This window comes from Sardina pilchardus, chromosome 12 (assembly GCF_963854185.1).
Source record: "Sardina pilchardus chromosome 12, fSarPil1.1, whole genome shotgun sequence".
Classification (NCBI taxonomy): Eukaryota; Metazoa; Chordata; class Actinopteri; order Clupeiformes; family Clupeidae; genus Sardina; species Sardina pilchardus.
This window is the reverse complement of record NC_085005.1, coordinates 16,837,689-16,865,511: the sequence shown is the minus strand read 5'-3', so window position 1 is coordinate 16,865,511 and position 27,823 is coordinate 16,837,689. Positions and strand designations below refer to the sequence as shown.

At 40.4% G+C, this 27,823-nt stretch overlaps 1 protein-coding gene across 2 annotated transcripts; it reads right to left on the bottom strand.

Moving 5' to 3' along the window:
* Positions 1-116: 116 nt before the first annotated feature.
* Positions 117-27,823, bottom strand: LOC134097818 (CMP-N-acetylneuraminate-beta-galactosamide-alpha-2,3-sialyltransferase 1-like). 2 transcript variants are annotated; one of them, XM_062550764.1, is made up of 7 exons: positions 27,768-27,823; positions 17,172-17,435; positions 16,655-16,848; positions 10,631-10,819; positions 3,429-3,474; positions 3,008-3,127; positions 117-509 (listed from the first exon to the last, which is right to left on the bottom strand). In XM_062550764.1, the coding sequence occupies exons 2-7, from the start codon at positions 17,433-17,435 to the stop codon at positions 345-347; spliced, it is 978 nt and encodes a 325-aa protein (XP_062406748.1). In that variant the 5' UTR covers positions 27,768-27,823; the 3' UTR covers positions 117-344. The 2 variants fall into 2 exon arrangements, with proteins under 2 accessions (XP_062406748.1, XP_062406749.1); XM_062550765.1 differs by having other exon boundaries at positions 10,631-10,816.

Here is a 27,823-nt window from a genome sequence, read left to right as displayed (position 1 = left end):
AATTAAATGGGATAGTATAGCAACCTCTGTAAGTCAGGGACCAGCACTTGAAATGCCCATAAGTACAGTTAGAATAATAACCAGGAAGTTTCAATCAACTGGAACAGTGATAAACATGTGTCCTTATCCTGGCAAGCTTATCTTGCCCCCATGCACAGTGAAGAGGATGGTACTGTATACGATATGAGAATCCATTAGATACATAACTGTAGCATCTTGGGGTCACCAAAAAAGACAAATCTCGATGTTAATATTATCGTGTCATTTAATTACAGATGTAAATATGAATAATTTGCCAAAAATCAAATCACCATAGATTGCCAATATTTTCAGAAAGAAGGCCCTCACCATCCTCGATACATTTCAATTATGTCTCTTTCGTTTAACTCCTTGATTGTGTTATACTCAAAACCGCCCCCATGTTTGCCAGTTTTCAAACGTTTTGGTGTTCTTTCAAAGTAGTGATCCCAGTTCCCATTCCTGTCTGCTCCAAAACCAAATACTCTGACCTGAAAAGAGAGGATCTTTCATTTATATGTATACATCTGACTTTATCGAAAATAAACTCCACATGATATGACTTTACATTCATTTATTAGGTCTACCATTTTCATTGTGGCTGTGGCTGAGAAACAAGTAGTTTGTAACACATGCTGAACTCCAGTCAAACATTCTTTAGAACACAGCTGATCAACCATCTGCTTTCACTACGGAATAAAGTTCCATTGCAAGAAGTGACCAGACTACTTGGGGATGGATATGAAAAACCCCATTTTCCTTGACAGCGGTCTGTTAGCAACGGTCTGTTATCGAGAAATATTAGACCTCCGAGTGTTGGGAAGACCCGTGTAATAAAAGGTTATAACGTTTCTATTTCCACCCATAATACAATATATATATCAATACATTTAGATCACAACCAACTACTAGTTGCTTATTAAGGATTTACCCAAAATAAATCAGCTAGAATAAGAATCGGTGGTTAATGGTTAACTAATGGTTCTATAAAATAAAGTGTTACCACTGGGGACAATCTCAGTACCGTACACAGATGCATTTGCCTTTTTAGGTGCAATTCTGTAGTAGTAATGAGCTTATGATAATCATAAGTGGATAATGAGGGGCAATACATAGATTTCTTCTATGCAACATCACGACAACGTGCGCGCAACCAAGAGGCAGCATAAAGCATAAACAGCATAAAGCAGCGCTGCTCTCCGTGAAAAGATTCAAATTAATTTTGGTGCCGAAAACAGCACCATTTGAAAAGACAATGGTTAGAGAATGTTCAGGAATGCATTTCTTTGCCAAAAACCACCACAACAACGATGTTATATTAATATTAAAAACAAACAACAAACTCTGAAATAAACTCTGAAATGAGATGTTATCATCATTTAGACAACAGTGGCATACAATAAGAATAAATGCCGATTGTAGCTTACAGCAGCTGGTTATTAGGTTAACTTTATAACGTTTTATCTCCCTCAACAATGGAATTCTCTTCTCTGATTGGCTAATGGGGTGGCCATTAACTTCGTATAACCTGCTACCTTCGAAGTAGTTCCCGTATCACACTTGCATATTAATTCGCCAAACTCGTTGCGAAGTTTAAATGAACTGTCACGTTGCATCCAAGCTGAAATACAGACGTGCAGAACCGTAGTAACATTGTAGCATATGACGGAGGTGGATTGTAGCTAGTTGGATGCCATGTAGGCTATAAAAGTAGCGATCTTTCAAAGTTAAAGTTAATCAGAATCCTGGGAAATGCCCGCTTGGCAACGGCAGAGATAGAACTAACGACTGGCTTTTGGCCGTAGCAACCAGCCATTTAGAACTAACGACTGGCTTTTGGCCATAGCAACTATCCATTTAGAACTAGTAACGGCAGTTTTGTCCTGCAAGTAGAAAGTTGATATGTGGCGGAAAGTAGTCCCACAGTCAAGACAGTTTTAGCGATGTTAACGGACGCAACGGTGGAATAAAACTATGTTCTAAATATACAGGTTATGAATACAAACGGGAGATAAGCGGGATAACGGCCTTCGAGGTCGACCGGTTCGATGGAAATAATGGCACGGCGGAGGTAACTCCGTCTCCGTGCTTCGCACGTCGCCGGAGTTCTAGACCTCCACCTAGCCATTATTTCCATCGAACCGGTCACCTCGTCGGCCGTTATCCCTTACTTATCTCCCTCAACAATGGAATTCTCTTCTCTGATTGGCTAATGGGGTGGCCATTAACTTCGTATAACCTGCTACCTTCGAAGTAGTTCCCGTATCACACTTGCATATTAATTCGCCAAACTCGTTGCGAAGTTTAAATGAACTGTCACGTTGCATCCAAGCTGAAATACAGACGTGCAGAACCGTAGTAACATTGTAGCATATGACGGAGGTGGATTGTAGCTAGTTGGATGCCATGTAGGCTATAAAAGTAGCGATCTTTCAAAGTTAAAGTTAATCAGAATCCTGGGAAATGCCCGCTTGGCAACGGCAGAGATAGAACTAACGACTGGCTTTTGGCCGTAGCAACCAGCCATTTAGAACTAACGACTGGCTTTTGGCCATAGCAACTATCCATTTAGAACTAGTAACGGCAGTTTTGTCCTGCAAGTAGAAAGTTGATATGTGGCGGAAAGTAGTCCCACAGTCAAGACAGTTTTAGCGATGTTAACGGACGCAACGGTGGAATAAAACTATGTTCTAAATATACAGGTTATGAATACAAACGGGAGATAAGCGGGATAACGGCCTTCGAGGTCGACCGGTTCGATGGAAATAATGGCACGGCGGAGGTAACTCCGTCTCCGTGCTTCGCACGTCGCCGGAGTTCTAGACCTCCACCTAGCCATTATTTCCATCGAACCGGTCACCTCGTCGGCCGTTATCCCTTACGTGACCGGCGCATCTAGTTTTGTTGGTAAACGGGAAATCTGTGTACAGGCTCAGACTCTTCAGCTTGTATGGCAGCATAGGCAATATAAAATGATCAAATGTCTCACCTGGTCACAGACATGCAGAGCCAGAACAACAGTCATAAATCCGGTGGATGGATACTCGCCATGTTTTTTCAGCCAAACATGGTGGACATATTTCATAAAAGTGGGATTAACAACCATCGCCTGAGGAAAGGCAAAAGAAACAATTTGAGGCAAAAGCACACAGTAGATAGCTTGCCTTTGACATACTGACTCCAGCCTTCAGTCCATGATGTGCATAACTATTCAAAAGTGTTTTACAAAGATTTTTTTTTTCGTTGATTTTTAAAAGAAATACAATACATAAAGTGATTTGTTTAGAAAATACAATTTCCTGTGCATTAGCCACATTGCATTTATATTTCTCTTTCAGTCCCTTCCATCATTGTATCATAAGCTAATATATCAAATACTGTATATCAAAAGCCATCTTAACGTGACTCACCAAGTTTACATCTGCTTTTAATGTCGACATCACACGCATGCGCGTCCTAGGGGACAGGACAGGATGAAATTATTAGTCATGTACTCTGATCAATTATTGACAAATCAGTCAAGCAGACGTATACCCTTCATTTCTCTACATACAATAACCCCCACTGTTAGCCTAGCTTAGCAAAATTCTCTGAAAGTGGGGTAGGCTACACCAGCAGTTAACCTGTAGTTTTTAAAGTGATGAAATAGGCATTCTAACTCCAAAATGCTCTTGTTTACATGCTGTGATTTTACAATGTGTTGAAATGACAATGTAAAATGAGACACAGGAATTGCCTATGCACAGATAAAACTCATGGTATCTGGGGCCAGTTCACCAGGTAATGTGAGCGCAGACCTCTTGAGAATGTAGCTCTAAGTATGTATCTGATTAGACAATTGCTGACTACCAGTGAATTATACAAAGCCAGGCTGGGGGTATCAGACTGAATTTAAGCACTATTACGCTTTTGTCATGTACTCATAAATATAAATGTATCAGTAATGAAAATTATTGTGCTCAAGAGCCAGATTAACTTTTTAAAAAGAACAATTAAATAGCAGAATTTAGAGAAGATATTTCCATTTCTAATAAACAAGACTCAAGAGTGGATGAGTATTAGAAATATAAGATTCAAAAAATAAAAATAAATGGAAAAAAGTGGCAAAAATTCAATATTGAGGAGGTGTCAGTTTATTACCTTATAGTCAAATTAATTATTATATTTGATATCTTTGCGCACCCTCTTTGGCAGCTCTTCTAAGCCCATAGATTGCCACTGCTGGAGACGGGCTGAAGGTCCAAAAACATGGACCTTCATCCTGTAGTCTATGACTTCATTTGCCACATCATTGTAATTCACACATAAGAATCTCAAATAGTTCCTGTGCTTTTCTTCTACGAGGAAGCCATTTCAGACAGTGAAACTCTCAGAATTAGTAAATAAGATTTTTATTAGTTTATTATTATAAGTACAAGGTAGTATGCTTGGTCATGGCGCCCTAGATCTGCTCAAGATGCTGCTGCAAAGTGAAAGCTGCAAAGCTGCAAAACTGAAGCTGCATAAAATACAAGTAACACTGTAAATTGCTGCCACAATAAATAAGACAAGCAAAAATTAACAAAAATCCCCCTATTTACATGAGAAGGTTGCTACACATTATAGAGATGGCAGAGACACACCCAAATCCTTGTGCCGTGTTTTCTCTTGACGCAGAGAAAGCCTTTGATAGGATAGAGTGGAAATATATGTGGGCAGTATTGCAACGCTTTGGTTTCAGACATAACTTTATAGCAATGATCAAGGCACTATACCACTCACCTTTAGCAAGTGTTCTGACAGGTGACATAATCTCCCCCCCTTTTACTTTGCAGTGTGGAACAAGACAGGGGTGTCCACTCTCGCCACTTTTATTTTGTCTCTCTCTGGAACCTCTAGCACAAGCCATTAGGCAATCTACAGCTTCCCCTATGAAAATTGGTCACCATAATCATATTATATCTCTGTATGCGGATGATATAATTTTGTTCTTAGATAACTTTACCACTTCAATTCACCCAGTCATTAAGGAATTTGATAATTTTAGCAGCCTTTCAGGCTACAAGATTAACTGGACAAAATCTGCACTTATGCCTCTAAATAATACACACACAAATATTCCGATTCCCATCCATATTCAGACTAAAAGCTCTTTTACATATCTGGGCATTACAATCTACAAAAACATACACAAAATTAACAGAGACAACTTCAACACCAGGCTAAGCAAAATTAAATCAGACATTCATAGCAATCTAAGGACGTCTCTCCAAGGTAGAATTAATACAGTTAAAATGAACGTATTGCCCCGTCTGAATTTTCTTTTTTTTATGCTTCCACTCTGCCCCCCTCCGAATTACTTTAAAGACATTCACTCCATGATCTCTAATTTTATTTGGGATGGGAGGCGGCCTAGGATTCGTTTGAACACACTGCAACGACCCAAACTGCTGGGTGGTTTGGCAGTACCAAACTTTGAACTTTATTATTGGTCATTTCAGATCAGAGCACTCAGCACATGGGTTGACCCACAGTCTACTACTGCATGGAGATTGATTGAGTCTGCTAAGATATTACCACACAGGCTGCAAGACATCCTATTCTCTAATGTAACAAACAAAACAATTAAAAATAATTTTGGGCCCATCATTGCAAACTCTATACAAGTGTGGAAGAAAGCAGAACGTTGGATGGGTAACCCGTCTAAATTCTGTCAGAGCACGCCACTATGGCATAACCTGAGGTTATTATGCGGTAACAAACCATTTCATCAACCATCTTGGTCATCTCTTGGAGTGAATACATTAGGTGATATATATGATACTCAAGGTCTTTGCTCCATACAAGACCTAAGAACACGCTTCTCTCTTCCTGCGTCCTCTTATTTTGTTTACTTTCAGCTAAGATCAGCCTTAAAAACTTATGGAGTTCCCTGGAACTGTCCCCTCCCCCCACATCCCATGTTACAATGGATTGCACCAATACTGGGCAGATCTTCTGTATCTTTGATATATAGTGCACTAATTCAGCACAGTGCCAAGGCTTTACCAATTGAATCCACATGGAACAGGGAATTGGGGAATTTAAATGTAAACCTAGATTGGGAGAGAATATGGTGCAATCTAAGTATGACTTCTAAAAACCTAGCTCATCAACTAATTCACTTTAAAACCATACATAGAGCCTACATCACACCGCATAAGAGATTCCAGATGAAATTACAAGCTACAAACCACTGTCATATATGTAACACTGCTTTACCTGGAACATTTTTGCACATGTTTTGGGATTGTCCAGTCATTTCTCAATCCTGGTTTCTGTCTCCTTAATGATAATTCTGATATAAACCTAAAGCAAATGCAGTTCAAAATGATATTTGCTGGATTTACCTCTGCAAAGAAAACGATTTTGAAAAACTGGTTTACTCCTGATATGTGTATGAAATCATTCTGGATCCATAGCCTTGTCAACATTGTCAACCTGGAGCATACAACTGCGCGACTCAATAAGGCACGACCAAAGACTGTACGAGCTTGGAACTCTTTCTCATGTAGGATAATCTCTTGGACCAGGGACAACAGCTAGGCAATCATTATTGTGATCTCTACCTGCCGAACATTTTTTTTTTGCTTTAAGTATTGTCTTACCAATGTGATGTATATCTCTTTCTGTTATTATTGTATATATTTTTTTTTTTCTCTCTCAATTCAACATAGTCACATATGACTTTGGATGTGTCTGTAACCCCCCCCCCCACCCCACCCCACCCCACCCCACCCCACCCCATCTGAAAAACAATAAAAATGTTGATCACAAAAAAAAAAATCCCCCTATTTACTATAAGCAGACAGGTGGAGCTGGGGAGGAGGAGGGAGCAAATAAGCGGCGTTATAGCGCAAGAGTTGGGTGAATCTGGCAGCGGAGACCGCCAAGAACTTCAACTAGCGCAGGCGTATAGGAGCAAAGGTGACTGGTTAGGTTGCGTTGTCACTAATTAAGGGCGTCACTCCGATTTCCCTGTATGAACTTGGTCATAAAACATCTGCTGTATGTCTGCCATAACAGCAAACTTTTCCTTTCGAAACCGCATGAGCACTCCCAGAAGGGAGTTGTTATTTAAGGAGATTCCAGAGTGTTGGGCACTTGAATCAAACACCACCCTGAATTGACCTGTTTTTTTTTTTGTGGCAGAATAATAATCATAGAAACACAATAGGTGCCTTCGTAGCTTCGCTGCTTGGCCCCTAATAAGAAAACTAAGAAACACAATGGGGTTCTGCAACTACGCTTCCCTCTGTTGTCCTCACTGCAGTGTAGTGTAGCACACTGCAGTGTAGAAATAGCTCGCTACGACTTGTCATCATTTTGCATCATGGTTGTATAGCTACAGTTGCTACACTGCAGTGAGGACAACACACTCTCAATTTGTTCACTTCTTTTTCCTGCCTGTGTTCTGCCGTCGACAGTTTTTCTCCTGTGTGTTTCTTGTTCTATTTTTGAAGTCGCTCAGGACTGTGGAAGCTCTAATTTGGACTGATAACAAAATCTCCTCTTTTGAGCCAATTCTGGGTGTGTCTTATCTGAACCGGAGTCCTTCCTGTGTAGGGTTGGGCATCGAAAACCGGTTCCTATCTTGGAACCGGTTTCAATTCCATCGACATCGTACGTCATTTTTGTTATCGATTCCCTTAACGATTCCCTCAGCCTGCATGACGTCGGACATTTTCCGGTTTTCCTGAAATTTTGGGTCGCGGTACATTTACGTCACGCTCTCTGCAACGACTCATACTACACAAGTCAACCACGAAGCAGCCACCATCATGGAGAGGAGGAGGAGATCCAAAGCCTGGCTCCATTTCACTAAATGTGATGAAAATTCTGCCATCTGCAACCAGTGTAGTAGGCCTATTGTTATCGTGTAAGGGTAGTAATACCAGCAATATGTTAAAACATTTGTCCGTGAAGCGGATTAAGCTCCAAGAGTGTCATGTGTTCGACAGCCTACGGAGGGGTGTTAACGTTGCCGGTCCAGGGCAAAAAAATTCTAGGTGCACCTGACGCTGCTCGTGTGAAAGCATACGTTTTCTTCACAAGTTTTAATTGTAGACTATGCGTGCAACTCTCCTTGGCCCGCTCTCTCTCCCTCTCTCGTGCGCGCTCAATGGACACCCACACCTCGACATGCACATTCACAATCGTGAAAGCAATGACGCATAGAAGACGACTAGCTAAATTATAATTAAATTCGGTTAGCATCATAGCATACTGCACAAATTTGATTGAAACTCTTGCATTCAAGTTGACTGATCATCTCAATGTTTTCCAACTCTAAGACTCAAAAGGGCCTGTCACAAGGAGAAAAAGTATTAGCCTACCTTGAAACTTAAACACACGTGGGGAAACTGAACAGTCCAACCAGTAGACTATAATAAGCTAGCCAACTATGCTACTTTGTTTACAATTTGAGGCTTCAAGCTGACAGCTGAATTAAAGAGGCGGAGTTGTAAAATGAATAGTCATGAATGTCATGAATATCAGATATGTCAGTATAGAATATATAAAGAATTATATTATTACATATATACTGTATATATAAATCTTTATAATTTTTTATAAAGAATATGTATATTCCTTATTGTGTTTCAAATAAAGACAAGCTTTTTCTACGCCTTATTGTTAAAAAATCATTCACATTATTTGAAAGGAGATCGATAAAAGGTGACCTTTTGGCGTTAAAGGCGATGCAATGAAAAATGTGGGTGCACCTACATTTTTTGGGAATCGATAAGAGAATTGATAAGGAATTGGATTGATAGGCAGAATTGATAATGCCATCGATATTGATAAGAACGTATCAATACCCATCCCTATTCCTGTGTAAACGTGGCACCAGCTCCATTCTCGCCAGTTTCAGTCCGTTTTAGGATAGGCTGTTTCTGGGGCCTGTGGCCTTAAATGCAAATACGCTGCTGTTCACACCAAACTCCGGAACTGATTCCATGTTTACAAGAACGAGCGACGTGGTCGAAATCCAGCTCATGTTTATAAGCCAGCGTCATTATACTGTTTACAGAATGGATATGTTAATTCAATTGTTTGTGTGGTAGGTAATGGCATCGTCAATATTATAATATGAAGCTAATATTATAATATGAAGCTATCGGCAAAGTAGAAAAGTTGATTTGCATTATAGCCTGAGGCAAGACACTTTCACCAGAAAAGTAAATAAACAAACATTTTATTTTGTTTGTCTAATCGTGTTTTAGGCCTACTCGCAAGAATGTAGGCTAGCCCCTACCAAACTTGTACACACCGTTTAGAAGGCTTAGGCTACGACTGTTTTTTTGTCCTAAAAGGGGCTTCGTCATAAATCGCTACTTCAACATCAGGCTGTACAAAGTTTACACTTGTACCATAACACTTTCGGTTTCGTTGCTGCTTCGGCCATCAACATCTTTTTCTGTCTATGCAACATACATGCTAGTTTGGGATTTCACTGAATTTGAGGAAGTGGTGGGGGAAGTGAGGTATGCTGTAAAGCAGTCAGATGTATGTGCTCGGGTTCCCACCCGAAACCCAAAGTTCCGTAGTGCCAGTAAAAGCGATACAGACACCAGGCTATGGCAGACCTGTCATTCAACCTATTGTAAATCGATTTACCATCACAAGGTCTTGGAAATGTTTATAATGGTTGAAAAACTACATGGTGTTGCTTTAATAGCAAAGTACAATAGGGGTGACGTCTGAATGGCTTACAGAAGTGCATCTCTCAACTAACCCACAAAAACTCAGTATACGGTTTTGTTCCACACTTGGAGTGTTTAGAAGCATCACTGACCAAAATGGAAGTACAAAAGCACAGAAAACGTGAGTTTTACATAAAATGGCCCCTCTAAGACTCTTTGTGAATACAGCCCCTGATCGCAAAACCACTCTGTGGACTGGTCTAAATGTCTTTAAGCACAACACCTTGTGTCTCAGATCACCAAGATAGGGCCCTCTAAGTTTCCTGATGTGTCTGGATGGGTAAACAGGTGAGAGACTGCAGTGTTCGAAGCAAATGCCTGTTTGACCTATAGGCTGACTGGAGTGTGTCTAATGTAGAAGGCAGGGAGGTTGTGATGTGATCTTTGAGCTATTACACATACTGAAAAGAGAATGGTATGTTTCTGTTGATCTAACTCTGGGATAGATAGCACATAGGCTAACTTCCCAAAAGGCTGGTGTTAATCAGGAGCACACACATACTAGGATCAAACACTCACACTGGGAGCAATGGGCAACCAATCCAGCACCCAATTAATAGCTGGGTTCTTGCACGAGGGCAACTCATTGGTGGATGTGGGAGAGTTCCGTTCAATCACTCCTCCAACCCTTATTTTTTCCTACCAGTCAGGGATAGAACTGGTCACGCTTCCAAGTTTCATTAACCAGTAGAATACAGATGACAGGTGTTCCTTTCAGAGATCCTGTGTCTAATGACAGCACCATCTATTCAAAAACTAAAAAATGGCACGGAAAGAATATGTTCAGGTTTAGGTTTACTTGTGATATACGGTGTGCCAATACCTAGCTTAAGCATACATGGCTTACAGTACTAAGCATACTAACAGTCTTAGCTAGCATTTCCTACCTTGTGATGTTGTGTGTGGTGAAGGCACTCATCAACCATTCCAGGTCCAGTGTCTTGAAGGGAAACAGGACGAGATGAGTGGAGTTGGTGACAACAGCATCAACAGCACTTTCAGGGTATATAATGCGATGAGTAGTTTTTGATCCTACATCCTCTTCGAAACCTTCGGTAGGTCCTTTATTCATCCTGCTTGTATAATGGTCATTCATGAAGAGATCAAGAGAGAATGAAATCTGCTTGTACAAATAAACACATCTATGATACAAACTCTTGTTGAAAGGCAGTTTATGGTGTGACAGTGCAATAGAAATATTGCATCATCGCTTTAGTCACGACCCCAGCATTTGATCACACTAAACCTGGTCAAGCAACTGCCCTTGTGACCCTTTGATCATTTGATGATGAGTGCTTTCCTCTTGAGACAATCAAGAGAGGGCAACACCTTAAATGCAGAGAGAAGACACAGCGTGGGAGACTTGGCAGAGTTGGCCATTGCTCTAGGCAGTGAGCTATGCTGGGTCTCCTATGTGGGAAGAAGGCTCCAAGCTGGCGCTGTGCAGGATGGTTGGCTTTTGGGTAAGTGTGATTTCTGTCACAAAAATGTGACACTTTAGTGATCACAGGTTCAGGTTCAGGTTACTTAATTGGTACCCGTGGGTAAACTAGGTTTGCAGTTAGAGAGAGGATTGACATCCTTACAAAACAACACATAGACATGTACAGTGGGGTAAACCAAATGGGACAGACATTGACATACAGTATGACTTGGATAACTACATATATACTGTATGTGGTTGGATCGTATTAAAAGCTGATGAGAAATCAACAAAAAGAATTTGGGCATGGGAGCCAGTTTCCTCAAGATGTTTGAGAAGTATATGAAGTATGGTAAGAGTGGCATCTTCTACACCCCTGTTTGGCCTATAGGCAAACTGCATGGGATCCAATACATGTTCAGTATTCATTAGAATTTGACACCTTATCAGCTTTTCAAAATGTTTCATTAAAGTCGAGGTTAAAGCAATGGGTCTGAAATCATTTAGAGTTTTAGCTTTGCTACGTTTAGGGACAGGAACCACTACAGCATCTTTCCAAACTTTGGGTACGTGTTGTGTCTGTAGAGATTTATTAAAAATAAATTTAAATATTGGACTCAGTTCCCTTGTGCATGACTTAATTAAACGCCCACAGATGTTATCTGGTCTGCAGCTTTTATTCATTTTTGTCTTACGGAAGACATTTTCAACATCACTACATGTGTGGCTGACCGTCTTTAAGTTTGAGTTGGAGTCCTTGAACCTCCTGTGTGAAATCGAACTCATCAAAACGGGTATAAAAACAGTTCAAATAACTGGCAAGGTCAATGTCAGATTTAAAACCCTCTAGGGAGACATGGCTACTATTACTTTGATTCTGGATACCCACCATAGTTTTCATACAGGACCAAAACAGTGACGGTTATTTTCAGACATGGCAATCTCGTTTTACAACATACTTTTATCTACAGGTGATAGTAGCTTCTCACACTCTTTGCCAACGCACAGAATGCGGCTCAACTCGCAAACGTAGGCGCAGTGATATCGTACGCAGCATCTGAAAATAGTCCCCATAGACAACAAGCAGTAGTAGTGCCAGTAGTTTGCAAGTGGCGTTGATTATTACGCCAGATGAGAGTGTAGTTCCATGTCAAATCAGCCTAGAAAAACGCCAGGTTTCATTTTCAGTTGGTCTTATTGCACTTTCTAACTTGAGAGGAGACACGTTTTAAATGGGAACATTTCCATTGACAGATGTTTGGAAAATCCCATCTATCAGACGAGTTACAGCAATGTACAGGATGGCTAATGTCACAAAATGAGTACGAGTCTGCGCAGTACGATGGAATGTAAACAGATTTTTGTTTCAGCCCACTCCCATTGAGAACAACGGAGTCTGTTTGTCCATTTCTTTTAGGTCTATGACTCGGACCCGTAAATGGTACGAACGCTGTAGCCTGCTGTGCCACAGCGCCCCCCAAATCCGATCTGTGCCACGACAGTGTAAACAGTGCTTGAAGTGGGAAAAAATAAGTGCAGGAACTCTAATTTTCCGACATTTGTGCGGTGAAAAAAAAGTATTTAGGATGTGTTGGTTCAAAAACTATTTTAATTGAATCATTCTTTCAAGCAATAACCTATAGGCCTAGGCTACTTTTTTCTAATTCACAAATGGAATACTGAAAAACCATTAAAACAACATGAACCAGTGTGATAGCCTACTTAGGCTTAACAGACTGGGCTTAAGGCCCTAGAACCTTAAAGAAACCTTTGGGCTAAAGACCAAGTTAAAGAAAACTGTGAAATAGGCTGCAGCCTACTTGTTACATTGATTTAATTAACAATATTAACAACTGGCCAAGAACAGAGATTCAAGATCAAAAGTCAGAACAAGAGAGTAGAGTGACTGTAAGTGCTCTTTCTATTGCTATTTTGGGTCCTGAAATGGCATAGCATCTGCCATGGCTATACAGTATGACAAACACGGGGTCTGAATATATACAACTTCTGATATGAAAAATAAATTATTTTGAAGTGGGGGAAATGGGGAGGTATGAAAAAATGCAGAAATTTGATGTGATTAAAAAAAAAAGAATTTCTCGTGATTAGGCCTACCGCTAATTATACAGAGACATTCTGTACGCCATTGGAATCAGTAGGATGTCCTGTTTATTTTGATATGTAGTTTGCCATAGGGCAATTACGAAATCGTAAAATATTTCACAGAGAAGAATGGGTATGACGCAAAACTGAATGTGACATTCATTTTTGTATGTAACTGTAATTTTCAACGCTAATTATCTCGCGAACCGTTCATCATAGATGTAGTAATGTAGTCTTTCATCGGTCTTGTGATATTGTCTATTCTCGGGCCACTGTTGCTGCGTCAGATCAGTTTCAGTAAGTAGCCTACCGGAACGCAGAAAAAAGTGGCGGAACCCAAAAGACGAAAATACAGGAGTTCCGGAACTGCGTTCCGGTGTTCCAGTTTAACTGGTTTGTATGTTAACTGGTGATATTTGCATAAAATCAGTGAATATTCAACAAGGCCCTGCCTACTTCTGCTCTGCCTCCGCCCCTTAGAGTTCGCATTTTCACAAAATACTTGCAAGTGAGAGAAAATAATGGATAGCCCATCGCTGAAAGCATCACCAGTGTATGTCTAATACATGTTCATCTAAGCATTAATCACACAAATACGACACATGCTGTGCGAATAGCAAAAAATTATATGAAACAATGTAGCCTAGCCTAGATGGCTGGATTCGAACCTTGGATGTCCTGGACAAAAACATCAGACCGCTAGCTGTTTATACCCCTACACCACAAGCTGCTGTAGGAATGGGGTGATTTTCATTAATTTATTTGGCTTTTAGTCAAAGTTAAACGTACACTATGTAGTTTTTGCTCCCATCTAGTGGTTAAATTTGATTTTGCATGCACGCTCTAACGCCACGCGTTTTCAAATGTGCGTTGCAAGATGGCTAGAACTACGGGAAGTTGAATGGGTCGAGATTCATTCAAGATGTCTTCTACCACTTCATCAAGTTTTCTTTCCAGTGATGATGTAAGCTATTCTAAAGTTCTTTGAATAATTTGTATGATCATGTATGAGTAATTACTCCTCGAGCAACATAGTGAATTACGTTGTCATGCTTATATTGTTTTTACATTAGCTTACTATCGTAATATTAGCATAGCAGCAGCTAACAACTTGACATGACACTATAGGCTAATGCTTGTATTGCTCTAAAGGCATGAACTATGTCACTAAGTGCAGTGCTTGTCTGTAGGTTAAGTATGACCGTCTTCACGCTGCTTCTCTGTGTAACGCGAAATGCAAAAACGCGTTTTCCCTAGCGGTAGTGTTTAGCGGTAGCGGTAGTGTTTTATGTCCCACTCGGCAGTTCATATTTTTCTATACACCGGAAAGACATGGAAGACTTCCTGTGAACGTCCCTTTCAATGTAAATGCCGGGAAGTGATTCTTCGGCCAGTAGGACAAGTCAGATCATTGGCATATGTTATTTTACACCAAAGAGGATCTATTTATGAATGAAGACGTTGACTTGAGGTACTAAAACACTTAAAATCCTACATAATGTACCTTTAACACCGGTTAACATATGTGAGAAATATACGCCTATGTTAACTGGTGATATCACAATTTAACATGGGCATGCAAGTCTCGAAACAGTAGCCTAAAGTAGGTTCATCTTTGCTTCAACTTGAAGCCTACTATCAAACAGGCATGATCCCTACCACTTTATTCCGTTTTTGGGGTAAAAAGTAAGGCAAAAATGTGATCATCTATCATTGTTAAATTGTGGGTCATATCTCACAGAATGTCACATGCTTATCTCAGCGAATAGATTTTTTAAAAAGCTACTGCTCGTAGCCTATAGCCTGTTGCAAAACATTCTTCAGATGTAGGCTATTGCTAATGTAGAATGTAGTAGCCTAATATTGATCGGCTGACAAACATTGTCACAACATAACATAGCTACATTAATTTATTGGGAAGACCATAGGTTATTTAAGACAAACCCTAATGTGATTTCAGAAGAGTTGTGGTGCAGTTGAGTAAGGGTGTGCAGTTACAATTAATATTGACGTTTTAATGAGCAGTTCGAGGTCCACAGTGATCTTCATATTTTTTGCGTATTAGATAACGTGTTTCTGTCCCTCAAAATGAACAACGTCTGAAATGAGGTCATGGCCGTTTGTTGTTACTGTATGACATAAATCTGTATTATTTAAGGCTTGCATTCCTGTGTTTGCTCATGTCATGAGCCATCACACTTAACATGGACGTCATGATTGCAGTATAATAAGCTACGCTAGCTCGTTGTCATGCAATGTTTACCTTAGTGCAGTGGTAAAGATGCAGCTCGGAGAACATTTTGCCCACGCGAGACTCATGTTCGAAACCCAACAAAACCTTGTTGTTTTACTTGAACAATTCCTTTTTCTAGAGCATCTTGTGTGGATAATGCTTAAGCACACCTGCATGAATCGGTTATGTCCGCATGTTTTTGGCAAGATCTTTATTCCCAATTATCTCGCTCACTTCGCTTCCTGAAAATGTGAATCTCCAGCACTCGAGGGGCGGAGGCAGAGCAGAGCGCTGTTAACAAGTAGGGAGGGACTTGTTGATTATTCACTAATTTTATGCAAATATCACAATCTGAACTGATCACCAGATACCATGGCACACCGGCCCACTTCAAGCACTGAGTGTAAACAGTAAAAAAAACACATGAAGTCCGATCTCCTCAGATCGGATACAGGCCCTTTTCCTATGTGGTTTTAAATCAGATATGGATCGGATATTTGTTCATGTGTCTACAGTCTAAACAAACAAATCGGATATTCCAGTGCAATGCGTCCCACATGTCATTAATCTGTGACAATTTTGCGCCTGTTAATGACGTTAGGTTACAATTCAGAGTGGGCGGCAACTCAAAATCCCCATGTTATTTTCCCATAGGAAAAATCGCCAGATACCGAATCTCAAAGATGGCAGCTTTTTTGTAGGCGAACTTCAGAGGTCTATATTGCACCACAAAATATCCGACAAGCATCAGGTGGCTCTGCAGACCATTAGTCACCTCATCGTGGAGTGATGCCGGTCCACTGCCCGTAGTTTGAAAAGCACCATCTCAGAGCCATCAAAAATATCAACATCTAGATAGATGATCAAATGGATAACATTCTCGTCTTCATGTCGGAATTGATGGTTGTAGTGGAGGGGTTCAGCTAAAATGGGCTAAATCAATGGATCATTTCATGATAAAAGTAGCCTATCACACCAAATTTGACAAAGTAAATGTTTGCGCTCAACTCCCCCACTATTACTACAATCCTAGTTTTACACTATTGCTCAAAATGTCTCAAATATATTGCCTCCACCCCCACCCCACCCCACCCCTCCACCCACACACACACACACACACACACACACACACACACACACGCCCCTCTTTACCTGAAGACAAAATCACTGGCATCAATCATTGGTCCATAGTGAGAGTTCTTCAGGTTCCCAGAGTTGCCCACCACAGCACACAACCTGCAACGGTCTGGACTTCTATCCAGATAGTGATCCTGGTTAGGAATGACTTTGAACAACTTTTCCACAACCTCGCTATAGTTGCGTCTTTTATTGTCGCGCTGCAAACCCTGTCAATAAAACATAAAGTACAAATACAGAATCCTTGTCTCATGTAACAAAGTATAGCCATTTGAGTATACAAAACTGCCTATTCATAGTGATGTTTGCAACCAACCAAACACCTCTAAATGAAACTAATCTGGGAAAGATTAATTTAATTTCGCCTATAGCCCATAGGCAGCCGAACCCATCATTCATAAATCAATATAGCGTATTTTTCAAATTCGTTACTTAAACTAATTATTTCCAGATTCCTCTTGACCTCACAAGTCCTTGGATACAACACATTTAACACATCTCATAAAAAAATGTGAATAGCCTGGTTCCTCACCTTCCACCATTTCTCTGTACTTTTGCTTAGGACACTACTATTGGCTGACATTAGCGGATGGTACGAGGAGTTGTAGTGATCAGAAAACCAGGAATCGTTCTTCCCGTGAAGGCAATGTCCGCAGGCACAGGGTGATGGTGTTTCTAAGTACAGATAGTTGTTCTCCAAGTAGAGAAGTGGAAGTGTGCAAGAAATTATGATTAACAGAAGAAATTCTCCTTTTCTCTGCACAATTTTCCTCCAGGAATTTATGATGAACTGCATCTGGAAATGAAGTAGGGTAAGTGTTTAAAATAAACTTCTTAATTATTAAATCTGAGCCTAACATAAAAAAAAAAAACATAAAACAATTACGTTTCAGGTGTGTGAGTGAAATGGCCATTCAGTCGCTCAGCTTGAAGAATGCTAAACAGTACAGTGCATCTAGTCCATTGCACAGGGCAGTCTACTGAGGTGTAGACTTGAGTCACATGACATGACTTGATGACATGAATGGGGGCTGGGGGCACCTGTGCGTGTTGTCCATAGGACAGGCTACTGTACGTTACTGCAAGTAACGTCCAAGGTTATCTCTCTAATGCCAGCCCCAGATCTCACAATTAACCATGTATGACAACAGTGGTTTACATCATAGCAGTTTATTTAGAGTTTATGTAGAGTGGCATGGCTTTGTCTACCCTCACGTCTAACTCTTATATTATTACTATGTTAAGTTTATTTTAATTGTCCATATATTTATACTAGTACTGTTAGTATTATTACTATGCTTACATTTTGTACTGTACATATTTATTGCTGGTCACTAGAATTTAATCTTGCACTGCTGCACTGTTGGACTTACTTGCACTACCAACTTGACACACACCTCAGACTGGATCACAGTATCACAGTATCACAGTACCAATCCACAGTACATTCATGCATACCTTATCTAGTATTTTACTGCTCCCTTAGTCATGTTGATTTGTTGATTTGCTTTTTATTTTTCCTGTTTACATTGTTTACATTGTACTGTATGTTGTGTGTGGTGTCTTAAGCTACTGGGACCTTGAATTTCCCCTTGGGGATCAATAAAGTATCTATCTATCTATCTATCTATCTATCTATCTATCTATCATTTCGTCAGTCATCATGCTCATTTTAATGAGTAAGAATGATTTCTCCCACGAGTCACGTCAGGCAAAATGCAGCAGGACTCCAGGACCAGCTGCGTCTAAACTTTCGTCCCTCCCGTTAAAGATCTCAAGCTCACGTTGACGTATGAAGCCAGCTTCACCGATTAGCATTAAGCTTTGCATCTTTAGAAAACCAGTCATGTTTTTGAATGGTCGTGCATCATTCCCTCAGTTTGCCTTGAGATGGGAGAAATACGGATTTCGATGTTGGACTTCCTGCTTTCAATGATGTAAAAATCATCATTTTACATCATTGAAAGCAGGAAGTCCTATTCATGGGTTTCATTGAAATCCGTATTTCTCCCATCTCAAGGCAAACTGAGGGAATGATAGCCTAGAAATCTAGACGCCCCTAGCGGCAGCAAATGTAATTTGGCTGGCGGGGCAGTCTAGGCACGATCCATAGAGCTTAGAAGCTGAGAGCTGGAAAATCAAGCGATCCAATCACAGTGTGTATAAAGTCGGTGGGCGGGCTTAACATAATGGTGACTAACATGCGACGGTAACGCATCCTGCTATTTGAAAACAAGAAGATGATTCGTTTAGCATTATCCTATTGCGGAGATGTAATGTGAAAGACAACTGTTTATCCCACCCCTCCGATTGAGCCCTGACTACGGTGAGTTCCCAGACTCTACATCTTGATGAGCGTCTGGCTCGTCAGGCTAAGGGAATGATGCACGACCATTCAAAAACATGACTGGTTTTCTAAAGATACAAAACGTAATGCTAATAGGTGAAGTGTCCCTTTAAGTCAGCCGCAGCTCAATCCGAATGAGCCTATTTTATTTTAATTGATACTTAAAGACACAAATAAACAAAACAACATTCAATGTCATAATACCGTATGACAATACAATGTTACATACAGAACTAGAAAAGCACTCAGAGAGCGCAGCTACCTCCGCCTGCTTTCTTCTTCCTAGGTTGTCATACATTTGAACCTAAACTATTCAGATCGCCACCACGTGGCCATACCATGCCATTACACCACTAAGCTAAATACATAAACGGCTCCGGAATCCCGACGGAATTACGGATCACTCCCAACATTTAATCGTTTCTTCCTTGGGTCATGCCTGACATTCGCTGAAAATTTCAGTGAAATTCATTCATTACTTTTTGAGTTATCTTGCTAACAAACAAACAAACAGACAAACAAACAAACAAACAAACAAACAAACAAACAAACAAACAAACAGACAGACAGACGCCGGTCCCTGATGAAAACATATACCTCCTTGGCGGAGGTAAATTAATAAATATACATTAAAGTAAAGTTGCTCCACTACTCGAAACAGGTGGGCGATCACGCGCGTAAAGCACGTAAATCATGTCACGGACTGTCAAAGCCGATCTGAGTGTTGTTGGGAGCTGTTCGAAACACTCAAGTTTTGAGTTCAAACACAAGAAACCACTTTCACAGCCAGTTTGAGTAAATTAAAATGAACATTGTTAGGTGAAAAAGGGATTGAAAGCAACTAATACAGCTACACATCTGACCAGGGGCACCTGCAGGAATTAAAGCTATGGTATAGAGATCGCTAAGACATGTGACCAAAGTCATCAAAACACAAAGAATTATGGGTAGGTTTGGCTCGCCTGATGCCAGCCCATGTAAACTAGTGTTCTGGGTCTATGATCTGGCATGATAATAATGAAAACTAAGCGTGAAAAAATTGTGTGAAAAACAGAACATAATCTCGCGCTTCCTTAGTGCTGCTATCCAAGCCATTCCTCGCCTTTTTGTCACCTCTGAAACATGACGTATACTATTATTTTCCCACGCTGGAAAACTATAAAAGATAAGCTTCATGTTACTCTATTGAATTTTATAACACAGCAGGTAAACGCCATTTCGACAACTGCACTTCGTTGTTCCCGCACGTCAGTAAAACAACTTAATTTTGGGCCACCTATTCCCAAAATGCGTTGCGTTTTACGTCACGTTCTCAATCTCTATACGCACACAAATCAAGCGTAGTTGAGACACCTTAAATATCTTGCATGCGCAGTAAGTCCAGGTTGTGATTTTTGCTATGCACATGCGTATTAGTGTCCTCTTCGACCATGGAAAATTTTAATGACAAAAATATCTCCAATCCAAAGTTATCGGCAAAAGATGTTTTCTCATAAGAAAATGTTGACGTCACCGTGTGCCTTCCACAATGAATAGCTCATACCCTTATGAAACTGTTATACATAATTGGTATCATTACAAACGTTATCATATGCCCAAAAAACTGACATATTTTATGACATTATGTCATGTAAGGTCGTTGCAAAATCTAGGGAAATGTGCGAGGTGCTCTGCGGGGACAGTTGAGACACACATTGTATTGTTAGCGTCATTACTCCAACATTCCATTTGTACGGTGGCCATATCTGTTCCTGCGTCACATGTTTTGTACATGGTCATGGTTATGGTTATGGTTATGGTTATGCTTATTTAGCAGACGCCTTTGTCCAAAGCGACATACTGTACAGACAAATAACAATACAAATTAATTTAACAGTGAACAATTACAAAATAGGGAGAATAGCAATATTATCAATAAAACAATCATTTAAGCACTAACCTAATGAGAAATAAAACAATGAAATGAGAATAGCAATCAAATAAGTCACTCAGTTAATTATATAATAACAATACCTATAGAATGGTATGGCTAATTTAAGGACAATAGCAGAATAAATATCAAATTCTAACAATGGACAAATTATAACAAAACAATACTATTATACAAACCATAACACATAACAAACGCTCAAAAAACTAAGTGCATATTAAACAAATATGCCTTAAGACCCCTCTTAAAAGATCCAAAACTGTTGCTGGAACGGAGAGCACTGGGCAACTCATTCCACCAACATGGAACCACTGAAGAGTAGGATCTACAAATTGACCTAGCATGTATGGTTTGTCGACATAACAGACGCTCCTCAGAAGATCGCAATGGGCGGTTGGGAATGTACATCTTGATCAAAGAACTGAAGTAGCTAGGAGCAGATCCAGACAGTGTCCTATAGGCCAGAGTGAGAGATTTAAATTTAATTCTGGCTACTATAGGGTAGACCCCGAAGCCATTTGTTTTGAGAATAACGGCTGGCTGATGAAGTTATTGGCTGGCTAGCCGGCTCAGCCAAAACCTAAATGGCTGCTGCAGCCGCCAAATTTTTAATGGCTGATAATGGCTTAAGTTGCCTCTTCATGCCTACAGATGCCTATGTTGTACTAGATCTCAATACACAATGTTATTATATCATTTTTAACAAAGCTCTGCACATTTCACTTCAATGTAGAAGCATGCATTGTGAACTAGCGCAGCAATTTCTGGAGATGGTGAAATGCTGCAGTCGCAGTAATATCGCATGCTGTAACTCTGTCCGCTCCAAAATACGTTTCATATCATCAATCTTTGGTTTTGATGTTTGTGCAACCGGGCCCTGAAGATTTTCAAGTCCGAGTAGAACTTCGTAGGAATTAGGAAAGTATATGAAAAGCGAGATCAAAATAAGGCTACCGTTGGCTTCTTTCCCCCATTTCATCTCAGCGCGAGAAAGCAAAAACATTGCAGAGAACGTGGACTTTTAATTGGCCGTCAACTCACTGAGTCCTGTGTATCGTAGCAACGAGCACAAGACTGATGTGGTGAATACAGTGGGAAAACCTTGTGTATCGTTTATTTTTCGTACCCTCTATGTGATATAATTGTTTTTAGATGCAACAAGTCCAAGTCTAAGTTTGGCTCAGCCAAAGTTTATCAGATGGCGGCTCAATTTGGCTTACAAAAATTATTGGCTGGCGGCGGCTGAAATTCTAAATGGCGCAAATGGCGGCGCGTGGCGGCGGCTTCGGGGTCTACTATAGGGAGCCAGTGGAGAGTAACTAGGAGAGGGGTTACATGTGTCCTCTTTGGCTGATTGAAGACCAGTCGTGCTGCAGCATTCTGAATCAACTGTAGTGGTCTTAATACACAAGCAGGTAGGCCAGCTAACAGGGAATTACAGTAGTCCAGCTTGGAGATAACCATTGCCTGTACAAGAAGCTGAGTGGAATCTTGTGTCAGATAAGGTCTAATCTTCCTAATGTTGTACAGGGTATACCGACATGACTTTGCAATTGAAGCAACATGCTCAGAGAAAGTAAGTTGGTCATCAATTATGACACCCAAGTTACGTGCCGATCTAGTTGGAGTCAATGAGGATGAATCAAGCTGGATGTTGATCTGTTGGGGAATGGCTGTTTTTGCTGGAAACACCAAGAGCTCAGTTTTTGAAAGATTAAGCTGAAGGTGCTGATCCTTCATCCAGATTGAAATATACTTCAGGCATGCAGAGATCCGATGGGAAACACTAGAGTCCTCAGGTGGGAAGGATAGGAAAAGTTGAGTGTCGTCCGCATAACAATGATATTCAAATCCATGAGAGCGAATAATCCCACCTAAAGAAGTGGTGTAAATAGAGAAAAGGAGGGGCCCTAATACTGATCCTTGAGGGACTCCTGTAGTGAGGTCATGGGACTTTGATACCTGTCCCTGCCAAGACACGCTAAAAGAACGCCCTTTAAGGTAAGATTTGAACCAGTCAAGAGCTTTCCCAGAAATTCTCAGTTCATATAGTGTAGAAAGGAGAATGTCATGGTTAACTGTATCAAAGGCTGCAGATAAATCTAACAGAATTAACACTGATGACTGAGCAGAGGACTTAGCTACTCTCAATGCTTCAGTCACAGATAGAAGAGCAGTTTCAGTAGAATGACCACTCTTGAAACCAGACTGCATAGGGTATAGTAGGTTATTCTGATAGAGGAAGTCACACATTTGTTTGAAGACCACTTTCTCCAAAACCTTTGACAAGAAAGGAAGAAGGGAGACAGGTCTGTAGTTCTTCACATCAGTTGAATTAAGTGTACTTTTCTTCAGCAAAGGTGTAATTCTTGCCTGTTTAAAAGAAGAAGGAACTATTTCAGAACTGAGTGAAGTATTAAATACATGTGTGACTGCTGGTATAATAGCAGGTGCTATAGACTGCAGGAGAGTAGACGGGACAGGATCCAAAGGGCATGTTGTTGGACGGCTTCGCTGAATGTTTCGAACCCCTTTAACACATGCTAATGTAAATTAAATTAATGAAGTTAAATTAAAAACACTTTGCAATTTCTAGGGTTTTATTCATTGAATTTTGCAATGAACGGTTAGTTTACTATACTTAATTAAAAATGGGTGTCTCAACTGTACCATGGTACTGTCTCAACTGTAGGCTACCACATATGGTGAAGTTGAGAAGCAGTCGAGACAAAAATGCACCTTATGTTTATGAGCTAATTGTGGAAAATATAAACTAATTATGGGTATTATTGATTGATAATATTTAAGTCTACAAGCTCATAAAACGTCATGTGAAATGTCATGTGGAAATTCACTTCTTTTCACTATCTATTTTTATGTAAAATCAAAACGCAAAAAGTGTCTCAACTGTACACGGTCTACCGTTAACGTCTGGTTTTAAACAGTTGTAATGCTAGTCTAACGTCTGACAAGCACACAACTTGTCTACCTTGTTATTGTCCATCTAGAATAACACCTCTAGCTTTGCTGCCTCCATCTTCCATTCTTTCTCTGTTCGTTGTTTAAAAAACTTGCGATATCCATGATGACTAATTGAGTTAGTGATTTAGCTTCACATTGTGTGCTGATAACCATAGATAGCCTAGCCGAGTAAAATAACAAGTAGCCTAGTTGCGCGCCTGCGTGCGTAATCTCTCCTGCTCAAACAAAATATGTGCGTTAATTTTGATAACGTGTTGACTAACCATAGAACATTGTAAATGGCCTGATTCTGAGCAATCGATATCAACTAATTCAGCACCTTCATGATGGACAGCGCCTTGCACGTCGGACGTATAAGGAGCTTTTCGTAAGAAGTATTTAACGACTATGAAGATAAACAACTTTGATAAGCTATGGAGTCTTCGTAACTAACGTTATCGGGAAACCAGCCCCTGAACTGCACATAGCCTACCTTTTTTTATTTGACTAATCAGCCACTGCCTGAAAAATATGGTGATCCGACGAGGTACTTTCTCAAGGAAAACATGCATCTTGGAGAGGGCAGCGTACTATGCAGTTTACCTGGCCGACCGCTCGTTAGGCTGGCCGATGCACAATCTTATAGGCTAGGCTATTGAGAATTCGCCAGTTGTTCAACCAAGTAAAATACCTTTCGCTTAACCATAGACCTCTGAAGTTCGCCTACAAAGAGGATCCAAAGCTGCCATCTTTGCCCATATAAGGAGATCCGGGAGTTAATTGAAGCTAACTGCCTATGGCAAGTTGCATTGTAAGTTAGCTTTGGGGTAGCAAATATCAAAGTGTGCCGTCTTCACCTGCCGACGATCACAGTAGCCTATCCACTAGACGGCAGTGGACAAAACTGTGTCGTGAAAAACGTCTGCATTTCCAATGTCATCATCCCCGCGAGAGTTTAACAGGTGCGATAATTGAAAATCCCCATGTTATTTTCCCATAGAAAAAATCTCAAGATACCGGATTTCCTTATTTGGGCAAAGATGGTGGCTTTTTTGTAGGCGAACTTCAGAGGTCTATTGCTTAACCCTGTCCATCAACGTCAGATTAGTCGATAACAGCCGCACGCAGCCCTCACTCCCGCGGCGTCCATAGGTCCAAAAACCAAAAGGGTGAGAAGAACATAATACAAAATGTGCTTATGTAGCAGGATGAAATGGCCTGGTTCACGCCTTTTCATCTGAGTGTAGATTGCCATGCTGTGAGTGGCTCTTGGCAGCCGGACGAGAGCCAACCACACTAAGCCAAGCCGCTAGAGCTCCACAGTCCCGCCCACAGCCTTGTCCGGAAGAAAAAATCCAATACAATTTCTCCATTGACAATTGGAGAATAAGCCATAACATCGTAACCGTCCATGGTAGACTTAAAACCAGCTACGATGTGACTAAGCGATTATACCTGCTCATATAGATGTCAAAAGTTAATGGGGGCATCAACCTTGTTTTGAGAAAACAATGCTTTATTCACGATTTAAGGAGAGAGTACTACACTACCCGACACCCTAACGTGTAAAACTGGTGAAAGCAGAACCTTTGATTGGTAGAGATCGCCGTTGCCATGGCAATCCCAAACAAACTGTACTCAACTTTTCCCGCGCCTATCGTCCAGCTATCGTCTTGCTGGAACTACAAAACACCAAAAAATGGTGCAGGTTCGGTGATGCTTTGATGCCACCTATGTATAGATAGCATTTGTCCACGGTTGTTGACGGTTTGGATAAATGTGAGCAACCCATGAACAAAAACCTGTGAAAAGGGTGCAACTTGGTGTTTTATTCAAAAGAATAAAAGCAGAAATGTCTGTATTTTGTTTTCAAAATGTGTAATCATCTTCAAATAATAGTATTAGAAAAATAGACGACATTTCCGATCATTTTTTAATTTATGATATTCATTCCTTTATTTTAGCCTATTCCATTGACTGATCCTATCTTTTCCCTGGAAGTAGGCTAGGCTACACCATTTCGCGCGCCGCGCACTCAACCATCTCCACGACCACAATATTCCTCCCGTGGGGTATAGCCTACTATGGACCTCGATTAGTGAGTTAGCGAGGTACAGTATGTTGCGCTCAAAGCTAGTATGCTGTCATACGAAAGTGAATCTTTTCTAGTGTCACTGTATCACCATGGTATCTTAAGCTGCCAACCAAACCTGTTCGGGAGCAGTGGCTTTCAGGAGGAAAGAATTAAGGTTGCCACTCTCCTTGAAACAAAAGGATTGAAAGCCAAGGATACTGTTAAAAATCTCGGTGTATTAATCGACAGTGATCTAAATTTCAACAGTCACATGAAAATGATAACTAAATCAGCTTTTTATCACCTCAAAAATATTGCCAAACTGAGAGGGCTAATGTCAAAACATGACTTAGAAAAACTCATTCATGCATTTATCTCTAGCAGGGTTAATTACTGCAATGGGCTTTTCACAGGCCTTCCTAAAAAGACTATCAAACAGCTTCAGATGATTCAAAATGCAGCAGCTAGGGTTCTCACAAAAACAAAAAGAACTGAGCACGTTACTCCAATTCTTAAATCTCTGCACTGGCTTCCAGTATGTCACAGAGTTGACTTTAAAGCACTACTAATTGTTTATAAATCAGTAAATGGAGCAGGACCTAAATACCTATCAGACATGTTTCAGCAGTACACACCTTCTCGTCCTCTGAGGTCTCAGGAGAAAAACCTCTTAGTAAAACCTGCTGTTAGAACTAAACATGGCGAAGCAGCTTTTAGCTGCTATGCGGCTCAGCTTTGGAACCAACTTTCTGATGACATTAAAAAGGCCCCAACTGCAGCCTGTTTTAAATCTAGACTTAAGACCAAATTGTTCTCAGATGCTTTCTGCTAACTGTCTCTTAATTATTCCATCTGGAGTCTTTTATGTTAATTATTGATTTGATCTTGATTTATGCTTTGTTTTTATTTTCTATTATGATCTTTTTATTATTATTATTATTATTACTCTTTGCCCATCTATGCTTTTATCTGCTATAATTACTGTTTGGTTTTTGTTTATGTAAAGCACATTGAATGACCTCTGTGTATGAAATGTGCTATATAGATAAACTTGACTTGACTTGACTTGACTTTCACGAAACTCCCTCAGGGGTGAATTTATCAAGGCAGATGCCAACCAAACCTGTTTGGGAGCAGTGGCTTTCACGAAACTCACTGAGGGGTGAATTTATCAAACTAGGCGGTAGCCTACTGGGGTTAGCTGTAACCATTTTTGATGCCGTTTAAATGCACCAAATCAACAGGCCACCTGTTCACAATTCACCATTCAAATCAACAGGCCAACAGCCTCCGAAAATGGTTACAGTTTACTCCAAAGTACCAACTAGGCTTTCAGCTCAGAGCGCGTTCTCTGGGTTTGGGTGAATTTGGCCAATCGTGAAACGTGGAGATGCACAAGACCGCCTATATTAAAACAAGATTACTACGCTAAAACAGAGCCACTTTCGTGTCACAGCATACCCTGGCTTTGAGAGCAACATACCTCGCTAACGCACTAATCGATGTTCGTAGTATACCCCACTGGTCACCCAAAACCTGGGTCCAAAATAGACCCAAATGCAATCCAGAATGACCTTTTTTAAAATTCGGTTTTTGTTTTTTCCAAAAGTTCAGTGTTTCATTTTCAATACGTAAAATATATCAAAACGTGGCACTGGATTCAATTTCACAAGTCATACATCAGCGTAAAAAATCATATACAACTCCTTTTTCATTTCCCATGCAACTTCCAAAATAGAATAATGAAGGAACGAAAAAGTACACAGACCCCAAGTGTGCTGCATTTCCGTTAACGGTAAATGAAATAATAATTTACCTTGTTAAACTTCTTCTGACAGAGACTTCTTCATGCACAGCGTTACACACACGGAC

Bases quoted from the DNA above. Each gene is read 5' to 3' on its own strand.
- LOC134097818 (XM_062550764.1), bottom strand. From the start codon at position 17,435: ATGCAGTTCATCATAAATTCCTGGAGGAAAATTGTGCAGAGAAAAGGA. The intron at 16,849-17,171 runs GTGAGGAACCAG...TTTTATTGACAG, and splicing joins GTACAGAGAAATGGTGGAAG to GGTTTGCAGCGCGACAATAA. The intron at 10,820-16,654 runs GTAAAGAGGGGC...CCATTATACAAG, and splicing joins GCCAGTGATTTTGTCTTCAG to CAGGATGAATAAAGGACCTA.